We start from the raw sequence: 23,758 nt of genomic DNA on the forward strand, positions 1-23,758 counted from the left end.
CATGGGAAAACTGGGCCGGTACGGAGCTTCCAGACAACCTCGACCAGAAGAATCGAGAGCTATATATCATCCCTGTCGACAAGCACTGGGAGTGGACTTGGAGATCCATTTGGCCTGCCACTGCCGACGCCACTGTGGCACCAAGGAGCGGTGCAGGAGGCACATGCGCGACAGCGGCATCGCCATCCAGAAAGGGATGGGACATAGAATATACCGGGACTTAGTGGGGTGGGGGGACAATGATGGGAGTCCTCAGTGGCAACTCTCTCTCCCTCTTCCCACGCTTTATGGAGTAGATCCCACTTGGAGGCTTCAATCATAGAGCACCAAGAGCAGGTCCCCTTTGGCCTTTCCATGAACTCATGATACCCGGATGAATAATAGAATGGTATATTACTGTGCTATATAAGCACAACAAAAACCTGCCCCAAGAGGTGCAGTAACCTTTGCTTCTTGACCACTCATTTTTCTTCCCGGTAAAATCGAGTCCACAAGCTGCTTCCTTTTCTCCATTTCTTTTACTTTCCTTTCTTTCTTTATGTTTTGTTTTTTTTGGTAGACTGACTTCTTTCAATATACTTATGGTGCTGCTTTTGTGGACAATAGATGCTATATTGCTTGACTATGGCAACTTTTGCGAAAGACTAGTGCAACAACGAAGTCCTACCTTCTAGGTTTTGCAGCCAGCTTCTTAGGCCACCCTTTTAAAATGGTGGAGCACAAAATCCAGTCCACCTTCCCCCTCTCATGGTAGGTTGTTACTTTCATCTCAAATGAGGGGTATCTATATGAGGCTATCTTGGGATTGAAGAAAATCTCTCCTTTGGCTGCACTCCTTACACCCCACCTTACTTACTACCTATGCTTGAGGTGGGCTATGCATGTATGGCTGGAAAAGTTCCCCACCTTTACTCTCTATCTCTCTCCCCCCCCCCCTCCCAACATCTTATGATATATTAACAGCTCATCCCATATCTCAACTGAAGGCACTGTTGCAATGGAAAGGTTGGGAGTGAAGGATAAGTATTGATGAGCATCTTCTCCTGGACACTCATCTTATCGTCTGTTCTTGAGGTAAGCTTCTGTTCAAATCTAAACATCCCTCTCCTCTCTGCCTCCCACACACAAACACCAGTAACCTTTTTTTCGTCCAAATTCTCACGACAACTTCATATTAATTTCAGTTACCATCCGGTTCTCAACCATATAACATTTTTTTTGTTATCTGGGTATGTTTGCGTTTTAATATGCCCCATGTTTTTGTTTCATTTTTTTTGTCGCCGCTGCTTCTGCTTCTGCTGCTGGTGATGGCCACATGGCAGCAGTGCGGCGGCGGCAGTATTGGAAGGCTATGAAATTATAGGCAATTATTTACCATATGATAATTTTTTTGGCATTCCAACTACAACCATATAATCTTTCTTTCTCTCTTTCTTCCCCTAGTGTAAGCTTATTAGGCAAAATTCTCAGCCTAATCACATTCTGGTGTTTCCCATCTCAGATGAACCAACTTTATTTTTCTGAGATCTGCCATTTGGAAACACTAAGAAGTTGATTTCCTGCGTCTCATTTCTCTGAGAGAGACATCAGATATGAGCCTCTACAAACAAATAGCATTGTGTAAATATTTATTTCAATGAATTCTGAGTCTATGAATGAGCATACCCTCTTTCAGTGGACCATTTGATCAGGTGGTCTCCACTGATTTCCTTTGAGCTAAAATGAACCAATGTATGCCAATATACATGCATGTTGCTCAGTGTTGATGAAGATATGAGATGGTCAGTATGATAACAATCTGTATATCTCTTCTGCATTTGGATTCGTTTGGTGGGTGTTCTAGATGGAGGAAAGTGGAATCTCTTCTATCTATTTCTGCAGTTTTCAATTTTTGATTTCCAATTTTTTAGTCCTTATTTTAAAGTTATATCATTCATCATGCACATATTTCTTACAAAAAAAATTATGTAGATGGGATGAGGCTGAGCATACTCTAGATTTGGTGTTCTATAAGCCACATTTTGTGACAGACCATGAAGAAATTTTCACTGTTTTCTCCCTTTTTTAAGCCCAAATGGTAATGTTTATCATCTTGATCAGCAACACCAACTTTTTCTTCTTTTTCTTTGCGTGTGTATTTCAAATTGAACAATAATCATGATGTATTAAATGTTAGCCATATCCAGATAACATCTTCCATCCCAAATCTATGAACTTAATTGGAAAACATGCCCAAAGCTTTTCTCAGAAAAGAAAAGCAATTCACAAATCGGTCTGCTCAAATTGCCTCATCCATGAACCAATTAAGTTGCTTCCAGCACATGTTAGCATGAACACATTTGCTCAATGGCCATTTAATATTGGAAGGGGCACTACTTTGCAGGAGGGGAATGTGTACCCAAGAGGTGAGGAGGTGATGATGGGATCCTTGGTGGAGCGCTTGCGGTATGTATTATTTCATGCCAAAGTAGCGAACTAGTAAGTGGCATGGGCACTTCTCTTTAGCTAAACCCCAACGTTGGCATCTAAATCTTGCTTTGAGGGACAAAATTTCCCTTCTTTATCTCTGTGCTGAATCCTTTAACACGAGCTCATATGATTTTGGGTTCCTTTCTTGTAATATGTTCATATTTTTAGTTGGAGTTGGGTGAATGATGGGTCCCATTTGGCTTTTTATATTGCCTTTGGCCCTTCTGGACCTAGCAAAATGCTTCAGAAATGATATGTAGAGCATTAACCACAACATATGTTTGGGATCCGAAAACTCCTCAAAATCCTTATCTTTAGATTTGTCTGCAGAAAAGGTCTACATAACAAGGTTAAAAAAAGGGCAGCCTCTGTCACTGATAAAGCCAACATGATGTCAATTCTAATGTGGGTGGTGGTTAGTTTTCTGAGCCTCTAGTCTAGTCTCACCTCACTGAGCATTTGGTAGCGTGTCCAATTATCTTTAAACTCTCTGGACTGGAGGTGACCTGAGGACAAAATTGGCCTTGAATTTTTCAGAAAGAGTTGTCCCCATTCTGAGAAATTATATCTTATACTCTATGCACCATATGGCTGTGCACGCATCTAATCATAGCCGCTCATTATAATGGGCCCATTCATCAAGTACTTATCTTGATGCTGCTATAGGAACAAGCAGTTACGGTTATATGCATGTATGGTCACATGGTGCATGTAAAGTAGATATAATTTTTTTATTTTTTAATATTTTATTTTTTACAAACTGAATGGGACTGACGAAGGGACTAACTTGCTTTTTATTTTTATTTTTTTTTCCATACCAATACAGTATATTGTATTTGTAGTCTTTTTTTGAAGGGAAAAGGGAGGTAGCAAAGAGTTAGTCTTTTTTGAAGGGAAAAGGGAGGCAGCAAAGAGCTACCCCCAATTTATTTCATAACAAGAAACAGATATATTGTGTCTGTAGTCATCTGCATAATATTTCAGAATAGCATGGCAATCCATTATGTTCTTTTTCCCATATCTCTGCAGCTGTATTGCAACAACAGATGACGATGAACTCACACTTCAATGATTCTGTGTGTTTAGATTTGACGGCGGTGAAGGAAGATAAGGTCTGTTGTTGATGGTAAGAAAGTTTATGTCATTCTTAGAAGGAAAGATAAGCCATAAAGATGAAGTACATGAAACTTGGAACAAAGCCAGACACCTTCTACACAGAAGAAGCTGTAAGGTATGTGGTGCTTCATTACAAAATGAGATTAAATTGTACACAGGAGAATTTAGGGGATAGGTTAGAGATGAAGCTTTGAACTGAAAGAGGCTAATGATAACTATAGGAATGAATTTGTTTTCTTTTTAATGTCAGGGGTCATAAATTAAACAAATCTGTTAAAAGAATATAGGCTTATCTTGGGTTACAAGTTGATCAGCAATATCCATTTATTGTTATTCTCTACAGAAAATTGCATTTATTTATATGCAGTTGCTCAAAAAAATTATACCTATATTGCAGATCAGTGTTGTCGGATGTGCCAGCTGACCTTATCATACACATTAATAGCACGAAATTCCTATTGCATAAGGTACCTCTCTCTCTCTCTCTCGTGCATCATGATTCATTTCATTGTTTTTGTTTGTTTTAAAACATCTTAGCACCATCTCCACTCCAGTAATGTAACACCAGGTGGGGGTCCTTTCCTGTCTGCATTGCTTATCTTTCTGTTTCCAAAATATGTTTGCTTCCTCTTTCTCTGTTGTCTTCTGCTGCTTCTGATATACATATAATTTTTGATAATATTTGCTGGCTTATGGAGTCTAAGCTGCTTAGCTTCCATATTCATCCAAAAAAATACATCTCCACTCAGATATTTGAACTTTAAACTTGAAGACCCAGAACCCAGAACAAAACAGAAGGTAAAAAAATTCTTATTTTCTTCAGCTACCAAGAAAGGACCATTCCAATTTGTTCTCAGCTGTCTATACATTTCAGACTTAATAATGAGCATGACCGCATGGACATCATCAATGTTAAATGTAACACTTTAAGCCCTTACAATGGACAATAAAACTCTAAGGCTGATTTAATGTTGGTCAAAAAGGTGGGCTTAGCCGAAAATATCTTTACCAGGGTTCAGATAGGTGGATTTGCTAGTCCATGTTTATTTCCTTCTAGTTTGCCTCATCTATTCTAAAACTCAAGAACAAGACCCCATTGTGCACATTATGACTAGATTAGCAATGCTTTTACGTTTCAATTACTTCAAAGCTTTTGATTTCAGGTCTTTTTAACTGTAGTTTCCGCTTCTCCTGAAGTGTGGCCTCCTCCAACGCTTTTGCTCTAGCATCGACAACAACTCGGACCAACCGATTTCCATAGCTCTTCACGATGTCCCCGGAGGGGAAGAAGCCTTTGAGCTATGTGCAAAGTTCTGCTATGGAATCACCATCAGTCTTAGCGCCCACAACTTTGTGCAGGCAATCTCTGCAGCTAGGTTCCTACAGATGACGGAGTCTGTCGCCAAGGGAAATTTCATAATGAAGCTGGAGTCGTTCTTCGAGTCATTCATCCTCCATGGCTGGAAGGATCCAATTGTAACACTCCAGTCTGTAGGGAAGCTGTCAGGTTGGTTGGACAATCCTAAGATTGTGCAACCATGCATGGATTCCATTATCGAAAAAATCCTCACACACCCATCAAAGGTTGGTTGATTTCACTGCCAGATCCTTTCATTTTTTTCATGCATATAAAGTTTGCCATCTGACTCAAGTTTTCAGAATTACAAAAAAAAAATCATTTAATTCTGAAACAAAATGTTAACGTTAATGCTAAAACATGGTTCATGATCGCATGGTAGATGGAGCTAGCTAGCAGTCTCCTATTTGAAGGCAACCGCAAGACTTTGCTATAAGACCTTTCTAAAGATCACAATTTATATTACATGTAACTTGTTGGCCATATTTTCTTGTCAAGGTCGCATGGTCCTACACATACACGAGGCCAGGCTACAGCAAGAAGGATCACCATTCCGTCCCCAAGGACTGGTGGACCGAGGATGTTTCCGAGCTCGATCTCGACCTCTTCCGATCAATAATCTCTACCGTTCGAGCAACAAGGAAGCTACCTGCAGCACTCCTGGGGGAGGCTCTCCATGTCTACGCATGCAAGCACCTCCCAGACCCAATGGAAGCGCACCAAGCTCAAAGCTCCACTGCTCGATCCGAAGAGACCTTAGCCAAGCACAAGCGTGTGCTCGAGTCCATCGTCAGCATGATTCCCAGCGAGCCAGGCTCGGTCTCCGGCAGGTTCTTGTTAAGGCTGCTCAAGGTGGCGAACTACATTGGTGCCTCGCCATCGACCAAAGCCGAGCTAGTGAGGCGGTCGGGGCGGCAATTGGATGAAGCAACCACAAGCGACCTCCTCATTCCACTGCCTTCAAATCCACAGGAGTACGATATCGGTGCAGTGGAAGCAGTGTTGGAGAATTTCCTGCTGCAGTTTCGCCGGCCGATGCCTCCACAAGAGAGTGAGAGGATGCTTGAATCCATGGCGAGGGTGGCAAAGATCTTCGACTCCTACTTGCAAGTCATCGCACAAAACAGCGAACTCCCAGTGTCAAAATTCGCTGATCTTGCGGAGTCCTTGCCGGACATGGCGCGCCAAGAGCACGACGAGCTCTACCAAGCCATTGATACTTACCTGAAGGTAAATATTTGGACTTCTTTTCACACTGTTTAATCTGACCGCACCTGAAGAGAGCTTAATTTCCACATGACACCCAAAACGGGAGGGAAGCAGAACGTTGCAAGTATTAAGCCAATATAATTAAACACAAAATATGAAGATACTGGATATCCCAACGCCGTCGTGCACTTGGCCAATTATCTTCATTTCTTCCTATGGCTAGCTAATTAATCACGGAGACGAGTGCATGATGAATATTGAGGCCTATGGGAAGGAGATGAGGTGATTGGTGTGGTGCACAACCACATAATACAGGCAGCGTAGGATATAATTTCACTTGTAGTTATTCCAACCAATTACTTTGTGAAAGTAGGAGTTGAATTATGAAATTTGAGTGACTTGAGTTGCTGGACTCAACGTGAGTGTTCCAAAGGTTTGGAACAATTGGATCTAGTTTGTAATGGGCCATATCTCTGCACTGATCTCCTTAGGAGCACCCAGACGTGAGCAAGGCAGAGAGGAAGCGGCTCTGCCAGTTGATAGACTCCCAAAAGTTGTCCCCCGAAGCACGCGCGCATGCAATAGCGAACGACCGCCTGCCCTTGCGCACGATCGTGCAACTCCTGTTTGTGGAACAAGAGAGGGCTCCTCCCGTTCAACCTTCGACCGAGATTTCAGACGCGAGGGGAGCTCCGGATGACCGTAGAAGGCCGAGACAGGGGTCAGATGATGGGCTTCGACACAGAGGAGAGTCGGTGCAAGGTGGAAGGGCCAAGAGCGTGGAGATGCGGAGGATGGGGAGATCGTCGTCGGAGTCCAGGATGGCCAAGAAGAAGGAGCTGGTGGTAGTGGAGAAAGCGGAAGGATCACGGAACAAGATCAGAATCCACCAATAAACGCTAAAGAAGGGATGAAAATATGGTCATGATACATCCTCACTCGACCCCAACAACAAAAAGAAAGGTGAAAAAGAGAAACAAGGGGAAGGGGATCTCATTTGTAAATTGCAAAAATATTCATGATTTTTTTTTTTTTTTTTAATGATCCAGAGAATTGGAGAGTTTGTGTGGGAGGTAAATTTTGTAATTATTTGAGTGAGCAACGGATGATTGATCAAATAAACTTTGGAATGTCATGCACATTCAGAGGAGAAATTTTTTGAACTTCTGCTTCGTCCAAATATTCCTCGATGATGAAAAGCTGGAAAATTAGCAATTAAAACAGAGATAATCCATGGAACCATGCGTGCAAAGAGGCAGTTCGATATATTATCTAGGCCACCTTGTCAACTTCTATTTCACGGAGTCCGGCTATGCAAAGATTTGCAATCGATTTGCAGGCATTGAGACTGTAAAATATAGGCATTACAGCTCAAAAATAAAGGATCTCGGTTAAAAAAAAAATCGAGAAAATTTTTCTTAACGTGCTGTTTGACCAGACGCTATATTTTTATTTTGAGGAATGCTGTTATGCTCCTCGTAATATCTATTATGAAGAATATTTAAAATATTTATATTAATATTTTTATATATTTTATTATTTTTAAAAAAAAATAGCACTCTCTTCTGCCTCCGGTCCAAGCTGGCGGCCCTTTCACCCTTGTACCCCTCTCTCTCTCTCCCGCACATTAAAATACTAAAAAAATAGGAATGGATAAACCTAAAAGATTATGTGATATTTATCAAAACTGTTCAATACCCGTAGATTTATCTATTCCTATTTTTTTAGTATTTTAAGACGATGGTAAACACGCAGCGTGCTTCGGAGATGTGACAGACGATGACGGTCCGACCATAGAAGTTTTATCCCCCCTCTCCGACGTCTAAGACTTCCACGCCCACGCCCCGCCCGCCCCCCCCTCGGACCCATAGTTCCACCCTCCCCACCCCCAGCATCAATGGGTTCCCACCTTCACCACCCCTGAGTGTGCGACAACCCCCCTTCCCACACTGCTTCTGCACCACCCTATGGCCCCTTGCTCCGCCCCCCCACATGCCGGTGACTTCTATACCACCTCGCCTGCCCCACGCCCCACACCACCCCATGCAAGCCGGTGGCTTTTGCACCATCTCGGACTACCCCGCGCCCTCCACTAACACCCCCCACGCCCGACCACCCCCCCTCCAAACTGTCTGCACCCCCACCCCACACACCCACGGCCCCCACCAAAGCCCTCACGTCGGTGGCTTCTGCACTTCTCATGCTGTGCATGCCGGCGCCCCAACCCCCGCCCCTCCCCCCCCCTCCACCGTCCACACCGACAGCTTTTGCACTCCTGCCTCATGCCTGTACACACAGAGAAACTTTTGAAAAAAAAAAATTATAGAATAAATAGTTCTAATCTTCATACATGCGACATTTCAATCATTTAAATTTAAATGTTGATATTTAATTTAATGATAAAAATAAATAAATAAATAAAATTAAAATATCTTTTAAACTACCGCAGCAAATTTTTTTTTTGTTGGCGTTTATGTCTCTTTTCGAGAATAGTTGGAATTCCGACTCCCATTTCGTTAAATATATACTTCAGCACACGAATACTGTCGACTCGTATTTCACATGAACGGTTAAATTTCTACGGAGAGGTACACCGGTCGGTCATGCGTCCAAGCGGAGTTTTCACCATTTAGCAATAAGAGATATTCATATATACGCGCACGCACGCACACACACACACACACATACAGTATATGCAATGAATCTAACTGTATCTAAATCTAATATCAATAATAAATCAAATCTATATATAGAATCCGACTCTGATATGATAAATTTATTGAAAATTTAAATTAAACTCATACAGATTATCATAAAACAATCAGGTTGGATTTCCTGGAGCCATTTTATACGCGCACATTCTGGCAAATCATTTTGAAACATAGATTACGCTTCCAGGCTACCTCACCTATCCCTACTTTTGTTCCAGTTAAATATTTATTATTACCAGTTAACTGTAAATAAAAATAAAAATTTGGTACCATAAAGAGAAGGAAACGATGGCCTGTAAAGGTTGCACAATAGGAAGCTCGAAACCTTAGATAACAGCAATCAGGAAACATGGTAAAAAACATAGTCCATATAGAAGCTGTAAAGAAGTAATGGCAAAACCATTAAGAACAAAGTTTGCATTGGTTTCTCACATGCTTCTCTTTTATTTACATTAAGAATTGATGAAGTTCCTTGCTGACTTTTTTTGTGTGTTTACTACATTCACATAACTACATTAATAGTAACTATGTTTACTAGAAAAACAAACCTGTTCCCTGCAGCAAACCCCAATGAAACTATCCAAATAAGGTCTTGCTAGATAGTAGCGTAAGTAGAGTGTGCGAAGGCAGAGCACAGAGAACAGAGCATTTCTATTATTAGATCTGGAAAAAATTGTGTAAGAAATTTATATGATGCTTTGATTTGGTGTTGGCATAGTCAAAAATCAGATATGAATGCAAGAAAAAACTAGAAAATGGACCATAATGTATAGAACATCCATGGAGTTGGAGTGAAAGAAACGACAGTAAAACAACATAAATATAATCAAAAGGCTGCCTGCTTTGGGAAGTGCCTGACCTAGATTATCAGTTAAAAGTAATGCATATAGAATAAAATTAAGGAATACTGTGTTGGAGTAAAACCCTCACAACCCCTAGGAGTTGAATCTTATGGTGAAAGTATTATTCAAAAGATAATATATGATCCTTGATATTATGCTATCCTTGATACCACAATCTTGGCTGTGATGGTTCACTAATGCTTAAGAACTCTAGACAGGGAATGAAAGAACAGAATTGGGCCTAGTAAAGGTACAAGGAAGATTCTAAATTAGTATGACTCCATCAAATCCTCTAACAACACATGAATTGAAGGAAAAAATTCAGGAGGCTCAAGCATGTAGGCATAGCTAAAATATTCAAGAAGCCTATGAAGAACATACAGATAGGATCGCAGAAAATTACTCGGGAAAAGAAATTATCTTAATAAGCCATTTTGAGAAGCATCTTTCCAGTTATAAATTGCAAACATGGCTGTTAACTTTTAAGGAATACTTAGAGATGTTTCAGTCATTTTACAGTGAAAACTTGTTGAACCATTATTCAAACTTTTGCAACAACAGTAGCCCCAAAGTGACAAATGATAATAAATAGACCTTTCCATCTAATAATAAACATAAAATAATTTAACTTAGTCATATTACAAAATGAAATAGTTCAAAAGAACATCACATTTCTATGCAACATAGCACAAGAGCTATGAAATGATAATACAAGGCAACCTAATAATATGAGAAAACAATCTGCCATCAAATCTATCTCAAATGTGGAATATAAGAGTATGCTTAAGCTTCAAAACTCATGAAATCATAAAAAGAATAGAACTCTTTCTTCTTAATAAAAAGAAAAGTGACATTTATTATTGGAACTCATCAGAGTAAATATTCACGTGATTAGCCAGTCATTTCAACTTCCCTCTTGAGACCAATGAACTTATGGAAGGACCTGGTTGTATGGTTTTCCATGTGATTCAGTACCAAACGGTGCTCCACAAAACTTCAATCAACTCTCTTCATTCAAATGATGAATTGTTTCTGGTAGAGAGTAAAACATTACACCTATGCTCCATATCACCTATGCAGCTGCTGCAGTAGCTTCATCTGGCTTCATTGAGTAGAAGAAATCCAAGACATCAGCATGGTTACGAACACATCCTGGAGACTTAGAAAGTATATTATGTGCCAACTCATGCTTCCCTGCCTTGAGCAATTCTTCAAACATACGCAGAAACACGGTCTTTGAAGGGAATTCTTTCACAGTCATTGCCTTCAAAAAACTCAAGGCATCATCCACAGTTCCTGATTTAGAAATATAACTGATAAATGGATCAACAAGGGGAGGATATCCATGGCTTTTCATCAGCTCCAGAAGGCCACAAGCTTCTTTAATATTTCCTTGACTTACCAACCTTTCGATCAGGAACTTGTATGTACTTTGCCAAGGTTCTACATTCTTTTTAGTGACCAAATCCTTAAGTATCTTGAACGCATCTTTTGCCCTGTTTTTCTGGCAAAACCCATTCACCAATATTTCAAAGGCACAACCAACATTCTCAACATCCTTCCTTTCTATCATCCTATGGAAACATTGCAAGGCTTTGTCTAGCTCACCAGCCAAAGAATATTTTTGAACTAAAGATGCCCATGTCTTTGGAGCCAAACTATACCCTGATTTTTCCACATTATCTAAATAATCGAGCGCATCATCCAATCTCCCAGCACTGCAAAGTCCAACCACAACCCGATCATGCACAGAACTGTCTGCTACAAAGCCCCCTTCTTCCATGGCTTTCAAGATCTTACCGCACTCTCCTAGTTTACTAACACTCCTCAGTGATTTAAGAACTGTGTCAAAAACTTGTCCCTTGATAGAATTCCCAGCATTTTTAAAAACGCGAACAACTTTAATAATCAAATTCAAATCTGGATCTTTACTTACCACTATTTTTCTCAACAGAAAAGCAAAATCTTGAGGAGAAGGCTTCTCGGAACTGCCCATTGCAAACTCATAAAGATTCACGGCCTCTGCAATCATTTTCCTCTTGATAAACCTTTCCACGACCTTGATATATGTCTCCACCTCCAACTCATGCCTGCCATCTCTGATCTTATGAAGAACATCCCAAAACTCCTTGATAAAATCTTCCCGACCAAGAACCCTGGCCATCGCATTGTAAGCCCTACCATCGATTTTAAAAGATGTGTTTTCCTCAACCCATCGGAAAAACATCAAAGCCTTCTTAGGATATGAGCTAATCCTTTCCAAGACTGCAACGACCAAATCGGATGACAAAACTACACCCAAGTCTTCCAGTTTTTTTTGAATGACTTCACCTGCTTCATCCTCTTCTCTCAAAATCCTGAAAATTTGAGGGCACATCCTCCCAACTACATTCTCATGGGAATTCAGGAAATAAATTTCCTTCAACAATTTGAAATCCCTCTCCATTTCCTGCTCTTTAAAACTTTCCGAGACTTTCAAGTAAGTGCCTTTTGATATCCCGAATCCCTTTTTCTTCATGATCTCGACCAAACTCCAAAATTCCTCTGACCGGCCCTTCGTGCCCATGATCTCAAGCAATGAATTATATGACTTCGAGTTCAGCCTGACGCTACCTCTCTCCAAAACCCAATCGAAGAACCTCCAAGCGATCTCAGGGCTCCCTTGAAGATCCTCGAGCACCAAGTTCACAGTCTCTTGGTCCAGCAAGAGATTAAGGGATTCTAATTCGGCCTTGATCTCATCAGAGCCGATCGGCTTCGAGAAGATCTGGGCCACGAGAGCGTGATCCTGATCCTTCCGATCGATGGCCGGCTCCGACGAGAACCATCGGTCTCTAGGGCTTCCAAAAGCCGGCCGGCCCAGAAACGGAGCAAGAAAGCTAGGATTTCGCAGTTCTGGAGCTCTCACCTGGAGATTGAGGGATCCAATTCTCGAGCTTTGAGCTGAGATCCGGGAAGAGCCCCGGAGAAAGAGCGCCTTCCATGCGTTCCTCATCTTGCCGTGAAGTCGAATGGAGACCGGAGAAGAAAGCAGCTTCGACGATGTTTACTCGAGAGCTGATTCGGGCGTTCTATCCCTTGCCAGCGTTGGGACTTCCCCTTGGTATTTCAGAGAGTCTGAGATGGGTGAGGGTTAGGGTTTCAGGAGGGTTTAAGCGCCATAGGAGCTCGGCGGCGGATCAGATTGATTTTTTTTTTAATTATTTTTTTTATACAAAAGAAACCAGGCAACAGTGACATGAGCGTAAGGGCATTGTCGGCATTTTAGCTGTGGAGCGTATACAGAGGTTTGGGATTTCGGTATGCATGCATGAAGAGCTACGTCGAAATAGCGAGAGCACTGTAACTCTTGGAGTCGGGTATAGTTGTGTAACAAGTTGCATGTATTATTACGTAATATTATTTATATATTTAATTTCACATCTGTAAAAATTTGAGATATTTATATAATGGTAAAAAAAATTCAAATGGTATCGCCTAACTAAGTTCTTCTATAAGATACTAAATTATTACAAATTATATTAAAATCAATCTAATTCATAAATGAGGATATCATATTTAAATGAGAAAAATATATGAGCAAACAAATCTTCTATCACCACTCATCCGAGTTTTGAGATCCATTGTGCATCCTTGTTGAGGACAAGCATGATAGAGTTAATATAACCATACATAGAGCCTTATAGATGAAGCTGATGGATCAAAATATTTTTTAAAAACTATGAAATATTAAGTATATGTTTGCGAGTACATTTGTAGTGATCAAAAGTAGTTTTGAATTTAAAAATAATTTTAAATATTTAGCTAAAACCCAAAAATATTTTTTAATTATACTAAAAATTTTTTAAAATATAATTTACTTAAAGTTAACCTTCTTCCACTTCCGATAGATGCAATCTTGTAAGCAAAATATCATATTTACAGAAAATTATTTTTTTATATGCCATCTTTATGTAATCTATTTCTCAACTCCTACACATATCGGTCTTGATTACCTTTTTGGATAGTAGAGATTACATTCACCTTTTTTTCTATCTAATTTTTAATATTTTTTGATAATAGTGATTATGTTCATCCTTTTTCTATATACAAAAATTTTTTATCTGGTTTTCAATATTTTAGAATCATTTTAGATATTTTTTTAATTATTTTATTATTCCAAATCAGTTTTTGAGTTTGCAAACCAAACATATGACAAACAACTTCTATAATTCCAGAACATCTTTTGGATCTTGATAGCCAAATAAATTTTTAATAAAAAAATATTTAATCTTAAAATAATTTTTGATTTTCAAAATATAATTTTTATCAAAAATTTATTTTTTGATAAAAAGTTACAGCATCTTCGAACAGACTCTAAATGATTATTGAATTAAACGTGACTAGCTTAAAATATGTTACAGGCATTAAGTTATAATAAGAATACCAGGGCGATATTTCATATTTGGTTGCATGCATAATTGCATTGTATATTTAACGACAAATTAAAATAAGCTTAGGCAGCCTAAACTTAATCAGAAAACATGTTAGAAGAACAATATTTTCTGGTATTGTCCAAAATCAGACATTTAATGCACAATTTATAGCTCCACCGATCACACAAAAAGCATAAATAATTAATAAATACACACGCAAGGCACATGACAATTGTTTGAACTTGATTACAAGTCGCACCTATAATGTAAACATCAACAGCAAAATACAAAAGGAATTATATGCCATGATCACAATTTCTTCCGTTATAATTGCCGAAGGGAAAAGACTTGAAGCCCATAGGACAGCCCAATAGATATTGGGCCCTATAACCCTCAACCGCCAACGAGGAGTGCGTGGACCGCATGATAACACGCCCATCCTCGCGGGCAGTCAAGAGATGGGTGTACTGTCTCATCCTATTAGCCCATGTAATTTTTATTTTTAATATATATTTAATATTTATAAATTATTTTTTATTTAAAAATTTTATATAATTTAAATATTTTTATTTCTTTATAAAAAATTATGACATTCAATCTGTAAAATATTATAATATCCACATCGAATGTAATAAAATATTTTTATTATTAAAAATTTTTAAATAAAAAAAATATATGAATATTAAATATATGTGAAAAAATAATTGAATAAAAATATTTTTTTATATTATATTATTATATTGGAGATGGTAATATGACATTCGAGATAAAATATGGCATTGAATATTATATTTTTATAAAAAATAAAAATATTTTTATTATAAAAATTTTAAATAATAATAATATATATATATTTTTTTTAAAATTATGACCCTCGAGATGGCGTCATGATCTGAGATCAAAATATAACATTCAAAATAAAAATATCTTTATTATATAAAAATTAATATATAAAATATTATTTATATATTAAAAAATAATAATTATGTGAATTAAAAATAACACACTCCGTACCGGATTTTGTGCACCGCCCGCGGTGCACAAAGAAGTACTGCAATAGATAAAGTCGGTCTGTTAAGAGCTCTTCCGGCCCGGTCTCGTAATAAACCCCTTTTAATCCAATTCCATCTCTTGAAAGCATTCTGTTCCCCTCGCGCCGGGCTATCCCATTTCTTCGCCCGCTTCAGAGGCCTCCGACCGCAAGAAAGGTGTTGATTTCTCTCCACCTCTCTCTCTCCGTTTCTTGCTTCAATTCTTCCTTCACGTTTTTTTGATCGATCTTCGCATCTACGCTTGTCGTGCTCTCATTAGAAATGATGATATCTTTTTTTCGTCTCTTTCTTACCTTTTTCTTTGAGATCAAGGAGAGTTCTTCGTCAGATTGTTGTCATGGAGACGTATTGTCGAATTTGAAGAAATAATTGCCAGAAATCGTTTGATTGATGGTTAATGTCTGTTTCGTAATCATTTCTTGGAATTTTCATTTCTTGACAGGTTCCTTTTTGAGGGTTCGTTCGTTTTCACGAGTCGGTGTAAAAAGACCGAATCTTTTTGTGAGCTTGGTGGAATTTAATGACCGGGTTTCGCGGGGCAGACCTTTTTTTAAATTAAAAAAAGAAATGATTTTTATTTCTGATGATATGCTTTTGCTAAGTTTCCAGGATTTGCAGTTTTTTTATTTCGAGGTTATTTGATGTCACTATATGATGTTTCTTTTGGTATGTATTTGGTTTCATATTTGGAGGGAGTTACTTTAGGTAAATTCTAAAAATTACTTTTAGCCTGAGTATTATACTCATGATTAATATGTGCTTTCTTTCATGACTGCGTCATTACTGTTGTAATAAAATATATTTTCATTTGACTGATATGTGTAATGTTCTTTATTCATTAGTTGCAATTTTGTTTTTACTGACATGTTTCCTCAGAGTTTTGTTGATTGCGAAAATGGAAAATTGGTTCTTGTAATACTGTTGCTTTCATTATTGGGTTTAATTTGGTCCAGTTTTTCTACAGACTGTTGTTCTTGTGAAACAGCTTATTCCCTCTTTTGTGATTACCTTACGAATTGTGAGTATTTGCAAGTCCACGCCTTTGGAAAAATGTTCCCAATTTGTTCATGTGATTTCATCAGAAGGGAATGGATGATAAATTAGACTTGAATAGCAGAATAAGTAACTCCCTCATATTGTCATGTCACAATTTAGTGTCTGTATTAAACTTCATGTCTTGAAAATCTTTACATTTTTTTACTTTTCATATGTAACGGAAATCTTAATGGAAAATTCTTACCTACAATTTCCCTTTCAATTTTCAGCATGACATCTCTAACATCTATAACAGGGCCTACACTCACAATTTCATCCAAGAGCTCACCAGGTACTTTATTTTGTAATGTTTAAAATCTCTAACTACTTTTTTTTTTCCTTTTTTTTTCTTTTCTTCTTCTTCTTTTTTTTTTTTTTTTCACGTAGTTGCCACTATAGGAAATGGATTCAGGAAACAATATGAAAACAGGAAGCAGGAAATGATAGTTGAAAATTTTCTTAAAATGGGAAACGGTAGATATTTAAAAGATTATTTTTAAAATCATATATATATATATATATATGAATAATTAAAAATAAACTAAAGACGAATAATTAAGAAAAGCTAGTTTGTAAATAAGTAATTTATTGGAATGGACTCTCTCCCTTCCCCTTTCCCGGCTGCCTCCTAATATCTCCCCTCCAACTCCATCTCTCTCTCTCTCTCTCTCTCTCTCCCTCTCTCTCTCTCTCTACCATCCCATTCCCTCTATTTAAACCTCTTGCCTCATCTTCCCATCCAATCCAATTTAGTTCTAATTTAAAGGAAACCTAATTTCTTTTGAGATCTCTTCCCTTATGTTCTCGATCTTGTCTGCTTTAGTTCTACTCAAAAGAAATCTCTTACTAGAAGGTCCGTAATCTTTAGAAGTCTCAAATGGTTGATGGAAAACCTAATCATGTAGCTAAAATACTTAAAAAACATGAGATTAAAAAAAAAAATCTGAGAATGCTTGTGGGGTATTATTTTCTTGAGAATGCGAATCGTGCATTTCTTAGCAACACTTAGAATTATTTTTCAAATTTGTTTCCTAAGGAAACTGGTATGGGATGTGAGTTTCCTGGTATCTATGGTTATTTATGCCCCCCAAGAGATTCATAACCGATTTAAATGAAGATGACTGGGATGCAAGAAGCCAAGGTGATTCGCATACTTAACCAAGCAATTTAGATCAGTTTGTAAGGCACAAAAAGATCTCTAGGATAATTTGAACATCAATTAGAGCATGGTATTTCTAAACCAATTTTATTATGCGACTCAACTTTTGATCATTTGCAATGGTGCCGTAAGAATTCTATGCACAGCAGCTGGCAAATTGCCTAACACACTTGGGTGGAATAATTGGTTGCCTTCAACATCATCAATGAAATCATGAACTTGAGAATACAATCATATACTTTGATTTGCTAAGAAGGCTATAGGATGTCTTTGACAAGTTGGCTATTTCATATCTCAATTTCATAAATATGTCTTGTGTCCTGTTTCTTTAAGGAATATTTGTTACATTCAGATTCTATGTTCCCCCCTTCATCCTTTGGTGATTAAACTATATGATCATCTGATGCAGGAAAAGCGAAGATTTTGCAGGCCCAGAGGCTCGAACTTGCCAAGTCTGGTCTTGCAGTACCCTGCACCAAATGTCAGCCATGTCAAAACAGACCACCCACTCAGCGGCTGCGCTCTAGCACAGTGATCTGTGCTGCTGCTTTGGTATGTTGTTTATTACTTTTCCACGAGTTAAAAGGCAACAACAAATTGGGTATGGCAAAGTCCATGATTTTTCTTATCCATAGAGATTACGGATGTTATGTTGCCAATTAACAGAATGACTCAAACACTGGTATTAAATTGTGTTTTTTGATTGTAAAAATCTCCTTAATTATGTCTAAGGTTTAATGGTTGCTGCAGCTATATTGTCTGGTATATGGTTTTATGCAAAGACTGAAGGATTGCTTCTTGAAATTCAAACTTTTAGCTGGCCTATCTAATTCATAAGATGTTAATTTTGCTTCAACATAAGAATGACCAAACATATACTTCTGTCTATAGTATAGGGCATGGAGATGTGTGCATGAAAAACACATGGAAAATGCCCTTGAAGTATGTGAAGAATTTGTTGTACTCTCAGGAGTTCTCCATGTCTGTTTGGTGTTTATGCTTTGTTGCTATTGCTTTTCCAAACATCATAAGCAAAACTATGGAAAAGTAGGGCTTTCAGTTAACAGGGGAAAACAATCATTATTAACAAACAAGAGGATGGCACAATTAAATCTAAAAGAGCTTATTCTCTATTTCTAGGTTTTGGAATAATGAATAGGTTCAGGTTTAGCAAGGTAATATTGATAGATAGAATCGTTCTTTAACTCATGGGAGGCATTTTTTCCTATTTCACCTCATGGAAAGAAAGAAATCAATGGTTCGTCAATGGCCAAGACATCAAGGGGAAAGATGCACCAAAAAAATATGGGAAAATAAACAAGTTCTGCAACTTCTTGTAATGGATTTCATGGCTCAAAAATGTGAGATATAATTATTTTTATTCCTTGTTGTGTTTGTCATTTTCATTTTCTTCGCTAGAGAGAAGGTTTGCATTTATTTATTTATTTATTTTTGGGGTGGGTGTGGGACTGGCTGCTGCTTTTTTGCATGTGAAATAAAGGAGGCGGCAAAGGATGTTTCGTCAAGTTTTGGTTTTTTACACACAACCACACACCTTTTAGAAAGCAGAGAGAGAGACCTGAGATGCATGGACTATTAAGAAAGCAGAGAGAGACCTGACACACATGTGCACCTGTGCACAATGCATACACGCATGCACACACTTACATGTACTTGTGCACGCATAGAGCGTGTGCACTTGGAAGAAAGCAGAGAGCAACCTGACTTGTGCACATGCACACACGTACATGCACACATAAAACAATTTGCACTTGGAAGAAAGCAGAGAGAGAGAGACCTGAGCTTTGAAATGCCATGAATTGAATTGTTCCATTAGCAATTTATGTCGTGTGTCTGCAGGCTTCTGTATAAGCTTTCATTTTATATAGGTTGGTCCCTGTATAGGGGTTTTAAACCGCATGCATAATTTTAGAGGTGTCATTTGTGGTTCTTTTATCTACAGAGACCAAAAGAATTTTGAATTTGATCTGCTGAATCCAAATTTTTAATGTCCTCTCATTGTCTGATCTGAAAAGAACGCAGTCTGCTCTGAAACTTTCCCAAAATGTTCGCAAAGGGAAGATTAAAATTATGGCACTATTCTTGAAATTTAAACATTATTATGGTAGACGTGGGATCTTAGGGTGCACAAATATACTAAATCTAGTTAGTTGAGAGGGGTATGTATAGGATACCAAATGTGGAGGATGGTTGTCAACTTTAGGTTGAGGATAAGGGTCGCATGTAAGGTTTTAGCGGTTGGGCTCTACGGGATTTAGCCTTTACAAATGTTATGCCCTGAGCTTTATAGGATGATACCCACCATTGGGTTGGTTTCTGAGCATGTGGAAGTGAGTACTGGAGGGCCTACTTATTCACAGAAACAAGGATATTGAGTGGGAAGCAATGTGGGAATTCTAAGAGTTCTTTCCTAGTCTTTGGGTTAGCTGGTATTAGGGTTAATGGTGTCAACCCTTTGCAGTCGACTGCTGTTTCTAGTACTTTTGTTCTTCACCTTAACGCCTCCTGTTCAGCACTCAAAAGTGATTGCTTTTCAGCCACCAAACAATTCTTCTAATGTCGCAGACTTGAGGGGGATATATTCCCTTTAGAATGACCAGCTAGGTCGTGTTCTTTATTTGGGAACAGAAGCAGCTGCGGACCTCCTTTTGCTTATGAATAATTTGACAATTGTGAAGTGTTTAATGAGCTCATTGGAGTGTCTTTAAGTGTTCCCATACTTCACGCCGCTTCAGTTGAAAGGTTGGACCATTCTGTTTCATATCTTATGGTAAATTATTTATCGATGCTATTTTGCGGCAACTGGACTTTCACAGGAACTGATCAATTGAAACCGGACTGTTCATTGAACCGGCAAAGGGTCTGGGTCCTTGGTCACTGGTTCAACCGTTGGGTCTACCAAAATCGACCCAGGATATCATGATGACATGATAAATATCATTAATTATTTATATATAAAAATAGATTAAAATTATAAATGTATACAGAAATTTTAAACTTTACTAGCATTTTCTTAACAACTTTGGGTACTTCCGAATCTCTATAATAACACTATGTTAAAAATATATATCAATTTCTTTGAAGATAAAAGTAATGAAAGATATGAGTAAAAGCATATAAACATATTAATGTACCTAATTTCTGCCTTGTATAAATTGTAAAAGAATCAAAATTCGACAAGTTTCCACTAGTCCAAAACTACATTTTACCCTAATCAGTTACAAATGTATAAGCATAAATAAGTCGTCAATCTAGGGGCTAATTCATATTGAAGTAGTAAAATGCTAAAATTAAGCAAGCAGTTAACAATACATGATGAAGTAGACAAGTGGTAAAGCTAAATTCTTCACCATTTCATTCTAAATTTCATTCCAAATTCTACACTATTCAGTATGTTACTTCTCCTACTACATATCTATCTATATAGACACAACATAACCTGACATATCCTGCTGCATTACTGCTTACAACTTCTGAAAGGCAAATAACTACATACTTTTGCGAACTCTTGAAGGCACCATGCATGAACCGTCATTAACAAGCCTAGAAATATTAATAGACATGTAATATTAATAAGACTTTTAAGCATAATAACCGGTAGTTGTTAATAGCATAAATAATACTAGACTTCTTAACTAAATTAAAGCCACTCCAAATGGGTGGAACCAACATGGGCTGCTGACCCAAAATAGTTGGTCCATTACTCCTGCATCAAAGTCTCAAGACCTGATTCTATCGTAGCAAATGGAAAGGCAAATCCAAGGTGTTCTGGCTTTACTTTGGCCTTTATGTGGACAAGTCTTATAAGCTAGCACTACACCATAAAATGCCGAGAGCAAAGACGTACAGAGAGGGACTGGGATGTGGCAATAGGAGGAAGGTTGAGAGGGGAGGGAGATAGAGAGGGAAAAAGAGGATGGAAGGGGATGGGTGCTGCTACTTGTCAGCTTGCTGCTAGCAATGGTGGATGCAAGAGAGAAAATGTGGGGTCAATTGACCCTACAAAAAAAATTGATCCATATATTTATATACTAAACTATTACTAGGAAAGGCAATGGGAAAAACCAAAATTGACCCCACAATATAAAAAAAAAAGCCAAAATTGACCTCACTAATTTTATGAATTAACTCCATATCTTATGTAAAATTTTAAAGAAATATAGGATAAAAAAGACCACATTAAAGGAGTAATTATGACTTATATTTTCTCTCTTTGACGACTCATATGTCCTACCTCTCTTTTTCTCCCTCCTCCTCTCACACCACTTTGACATCTCTCCCTCTCCTCCCCTTTTTTCTCTTTCTTTATTAATTATTTCTTTATTTATCTTTTAATACCCTATCTAAACCCCATCCATCCATCTCTTATATTTAAATCTTATATCAATTTATTTTTTATATCTTAAAAGAATCACATCAATTTATTTTTTATTATAAAGGATATTTAAGGTATTGCATATTATTATTTTTTATATATTTTATTATTTTTTAAAAAATAATATTTCATTATTATTTTTTTCTTTTTTCTTTTTTTTTTCGCAGCTCCTCAGCTTCTTTTATTATATTGACCCCATAAAGTAAAATTTCTGGATCTGCCACTGCCTACTAGGTTTTGACGAGCAAGGTGTTACCTGGGGTTGGGCTCTGGCTAGGGAGAGGATTGGAAGAGAGAAAGAGAGGGAGTCAAGGTGACATTGCTTACCTGGGCTAGCAGGTGGTTGGCCGCCGATCATTCTCGTTCACACCAATGCTGGAGAGGAGAGGTCTAGTTCAAGGAGTCTTCAGAGTGGGAGAGGACGGAGGAGGCAATGAGGTGTAGGGGCCTCGGGTGAGATTGAACCTTAATTCTTTTCTCCAGAGCCTAAAGTTTTATGTATTTCAAGAACTAGGTAGTTCATTCGAACCTGGAGTAGTTTGAACAAGCTGCAGGTTTAAGCGTGGGTTTAAACAGTTTACTAAATGGGTTGGTTCTTGAGGCAACCTAGTTTTATGGGGATATGCAGACCAGAGGCCTGACCGGTTGAATCGTTAACCTGTTCTACTGGCCAGTCTGGTCCAGCCTTTAAAACATTGGCTGCTCCTCTTCTGCATGCTTGTGTCATGTACTTTTCTTGCTGCCACTTTAGTTAGTTCCCCTGCTATCCTGGCCTTCTATTGTTTTACATGTTTCTAATTACTTGATATGACTGTGGGATAGGCATTTTGGTGGACTAAAAGAGAATCATGCGACTTAGTAGCTTTTTCTACAAAGTTCTTGTAGTTAGTTTAGTTTCTCTTAATTTCTATTGGCTCACGGTTGTTTTCATTTTCTATGCATCTTGAACCAGTCTTGATTCCATTTTTCTGCACCTCTTTGCCTGCCCATTGTACCTCTTCGTTATTTTAAGTTTCTTCTTGTTAGTGCGTATATGCATGTACAAGACTTGACACTTGTTCAATTTGTTGTTATTCTTAATTACCCTGCTGTTGGTAATTTGTTTATTATTTCTGCTACAGAGTGTGAGATGTGCAGCAGAGCAAACACAGACTGTCACACGCCAGTCATCAACAATTACAATTGCTCCCATCCAAGGTAATACCAAACCAGTGGTTTGTAAACTACCGATAAAGATAAAAAATATATTTTTCCTGCACCTATAAGCCCGAATGTTGCGAAATAATGACTTGCGTGCATAATGTTTTGCCTTCGTTGATTTTGGGCTCATTGACAAGAAAAAGTGTATTGTCATGTGGATTTCAGGAAAAGAGAAGTCTCCAGAGCTCGATGATGGGGGTACTGGATTCCCACCTCGTGATGATGATGATGGTGGTGGAGGGGGCGGTGGTGGTGGAGGTCATCATTGGTCAGGCGGTTTCTTCTTTTTTGGTCTGCTTGCATTCCTCAGCTTCCTGAAGGATCAAGAGAGCGAGGGACCGTACAGGAATGATAGGAGAAGATGATTGATCCAGCCCAGCATGGTTTACCGATAATAATATGATAATATGCTAATGTACACATGTAGTGCATCTTGTGTGCCTATCTTTTATCAAAAGTGGGGGATCAAAACAACAAGAAAGATGAAAAAAGAGAGGACGTTGATGATTTAATTTCCTACATCTCAGGTCTATTAATGCATGGAAGTGTATTGAAGGTCCACTGGACATGCATGGTGATGTTTAGGTGGGAATGGTCCATTTTGAACTGAAAAGTAATACATGCATATTTGTTCTCTAATGGATTAGTTTGCTATTGTACCTGGTGCAAGAAATCTTGCCCTCCAAATTAGATATGTATTTCTTGTTCGATATTTTATTTTGGATGTGGTTAGATGCCTCAATTGCCAGGATTGAGTGTTGCTGCTTAATCCTGAAATACTGTACTTATTTATCCTA

At 38.1% G+C, this 23,758-nt stretch overlaps 3 protein-coding genes across 8 annotated transcripts; 2 read left to right on the plus strand and 1 right to left on the minus strand.

Annotated features, from left to right (window-relative positions):
* Positions 1 to 611: 611 nt before the first annotated feature.
* On the plus strand, positions 612 to 7,304 carry LOC105050636 (BTB/POZ domain-containing protein At5g47800). 6 transcript variants are annotated; one of them, XM_073242869.1, is made up of 8 exons: positions 612 to 883; positions 987 to 1,074; positions 2,384 to 2,478; positions 3,556 to 3,700; positions 3,983 to 4,052; positions 4,765 to 5,169; positions 5,441 to 6,172; positions 6,643 to 7,304. In XM_073242869.1, the coding sequence occupies exons 4-8, from the start codon at positions 3,642 to 3,644 to the stop codon at positions 7,045 to 7,047; spliced, it is 1,671 nt and encodes a 556-aa protein (XP_073098970.1). In that variant the 5' UTR covers positions 612 to 883; positions 987 to 1,074; positions 2,384 to 2,478; positions 3,556 to 3,641; the 3' UTR covers positions 7,048 to 7,304. The 6 variants fall into 6 exon arrangements, with proteins under 6 accessions (XP_073098970.1, XP_073098967.1, XP_073098971.1 ...); XM_073242866.1 differs by having other exon boundaries at positions 2,384 to 2,445; XM_073242870.1 differs by having other exon boundaries at positions 2,384 to 2,445; positions 4,783 to 5,169.
* A 2,989-nt stretch (positions 7,305 to 10,293) lies between these two features.
* On the minus strand, positions 10,294 to 12,896 carry LOC105050633 (pentatricopeptide repeat-containing protein At3g02490, mitochondrial-like). The gene has a single exon (XM_010930725.4). It carries the CDS (start codon positions 12,697 to 12,699, stop codon positions 10,777 to 10,779), a length of 1,923 nt encoding a protein of 640 aa, XP_010929027.1. The 5' UTR covers positions 12,700 to 12,896; the 3' UTR covers positions 10,294 to 10,776.
* Positions 12,897 to 15,194: 2,298 nt separating this feature from the next.
* LOC105050632 (uncharacterized) lies at positions 15,195 to 23,600 on the plus strand. Its single transcript, XM_010930724.4, has 5 exons — positions 15,195 to 15,327; positions 16,437 to 16,498; positions 17,775 to 17,917; positions 22,883 to 22,958; positions 23,127 to 23,600. Exons 2-5 carry the CDS (start codon positions 16,438 to 16,440, stop codon positions 23,324 to 23,326), a joined length of 480 nt encoding a protein of 159 aa, XP_010929026.1. The 5' UTR covers positions 15,195 to 15,327; position 16,437; the 3' UTR covers positions 23,327 to 23,600.
* The last annotated feature ends 158 nt before the right edge of the window (positions 23,601 to 23,758 follow it).

The sequence above is a fragment of the Elaeis guineensis genome, chromosome 8 (genome assembly GCF_000442705.2).
Source record: "Elaeis guineensis isolate ETL-2024a chromosome 8, EG11, whole genome shotgun sequence".
Taxonomy (NCBI): domain Eukaryota; kingdom Viridiplantae; phylum Streptophyta; class Magnoliopsida; order Arecales; family Arecaceae; genus Elaeis; species Elaeis guineensis.

Bases quoted from the DNA above. Each gene is read 5' to 3' on its own strand.
- LOC105050636 (XM_073242869.1), top strand. From the start codon at position 3,642: ATGAAGTACATGAAACTTGGAACAAAGCCAGACACCTTCTACACAGAA. The intron at 4,053-4,764 runs GTACCTCTCTCT...TTTTAACTGTAG, and splicing joins CGAAATTCCTATTGCATAAG to TTTCCGCTTCTCCTGAAGTG. The intron at 6,173-6,642 runs GTAAATATTTGG...TGATCTCCTTAG, and splicing joins CCATTGATACTTACCTGAAG to GAGCACCCAGACGTGAGCAA.
- LOC105050633 (XM_010930725.4), bottom strand. From the start codon at position 12,699: ATGAGGAACGCATGGAAGGCGCTCTTTCTCCGGGGCTCTTCCCGGATC.
- LOC105050632 (XM_010930724.4), top strand. From the start codon at position 16,438: ATGACATCTCTAACATCTATAACAGGGCCTACACTCACAATTTCATCC. The intron at 16,499-17,774 runs GTACTTTATTTT...CATCTGATGCAG, and splicing joins TTCATCCAAGAGCTCACCAG to GAAAAGCGAAGATTTTGCAG. The intron at 17,918-22,882 runs GTATGTTGTTTA...TTTCTGCTACAG, and splicing joins TGATCTGTGCTGCTGCTTTG to AGTGTGAGATGTGCAGCAGA.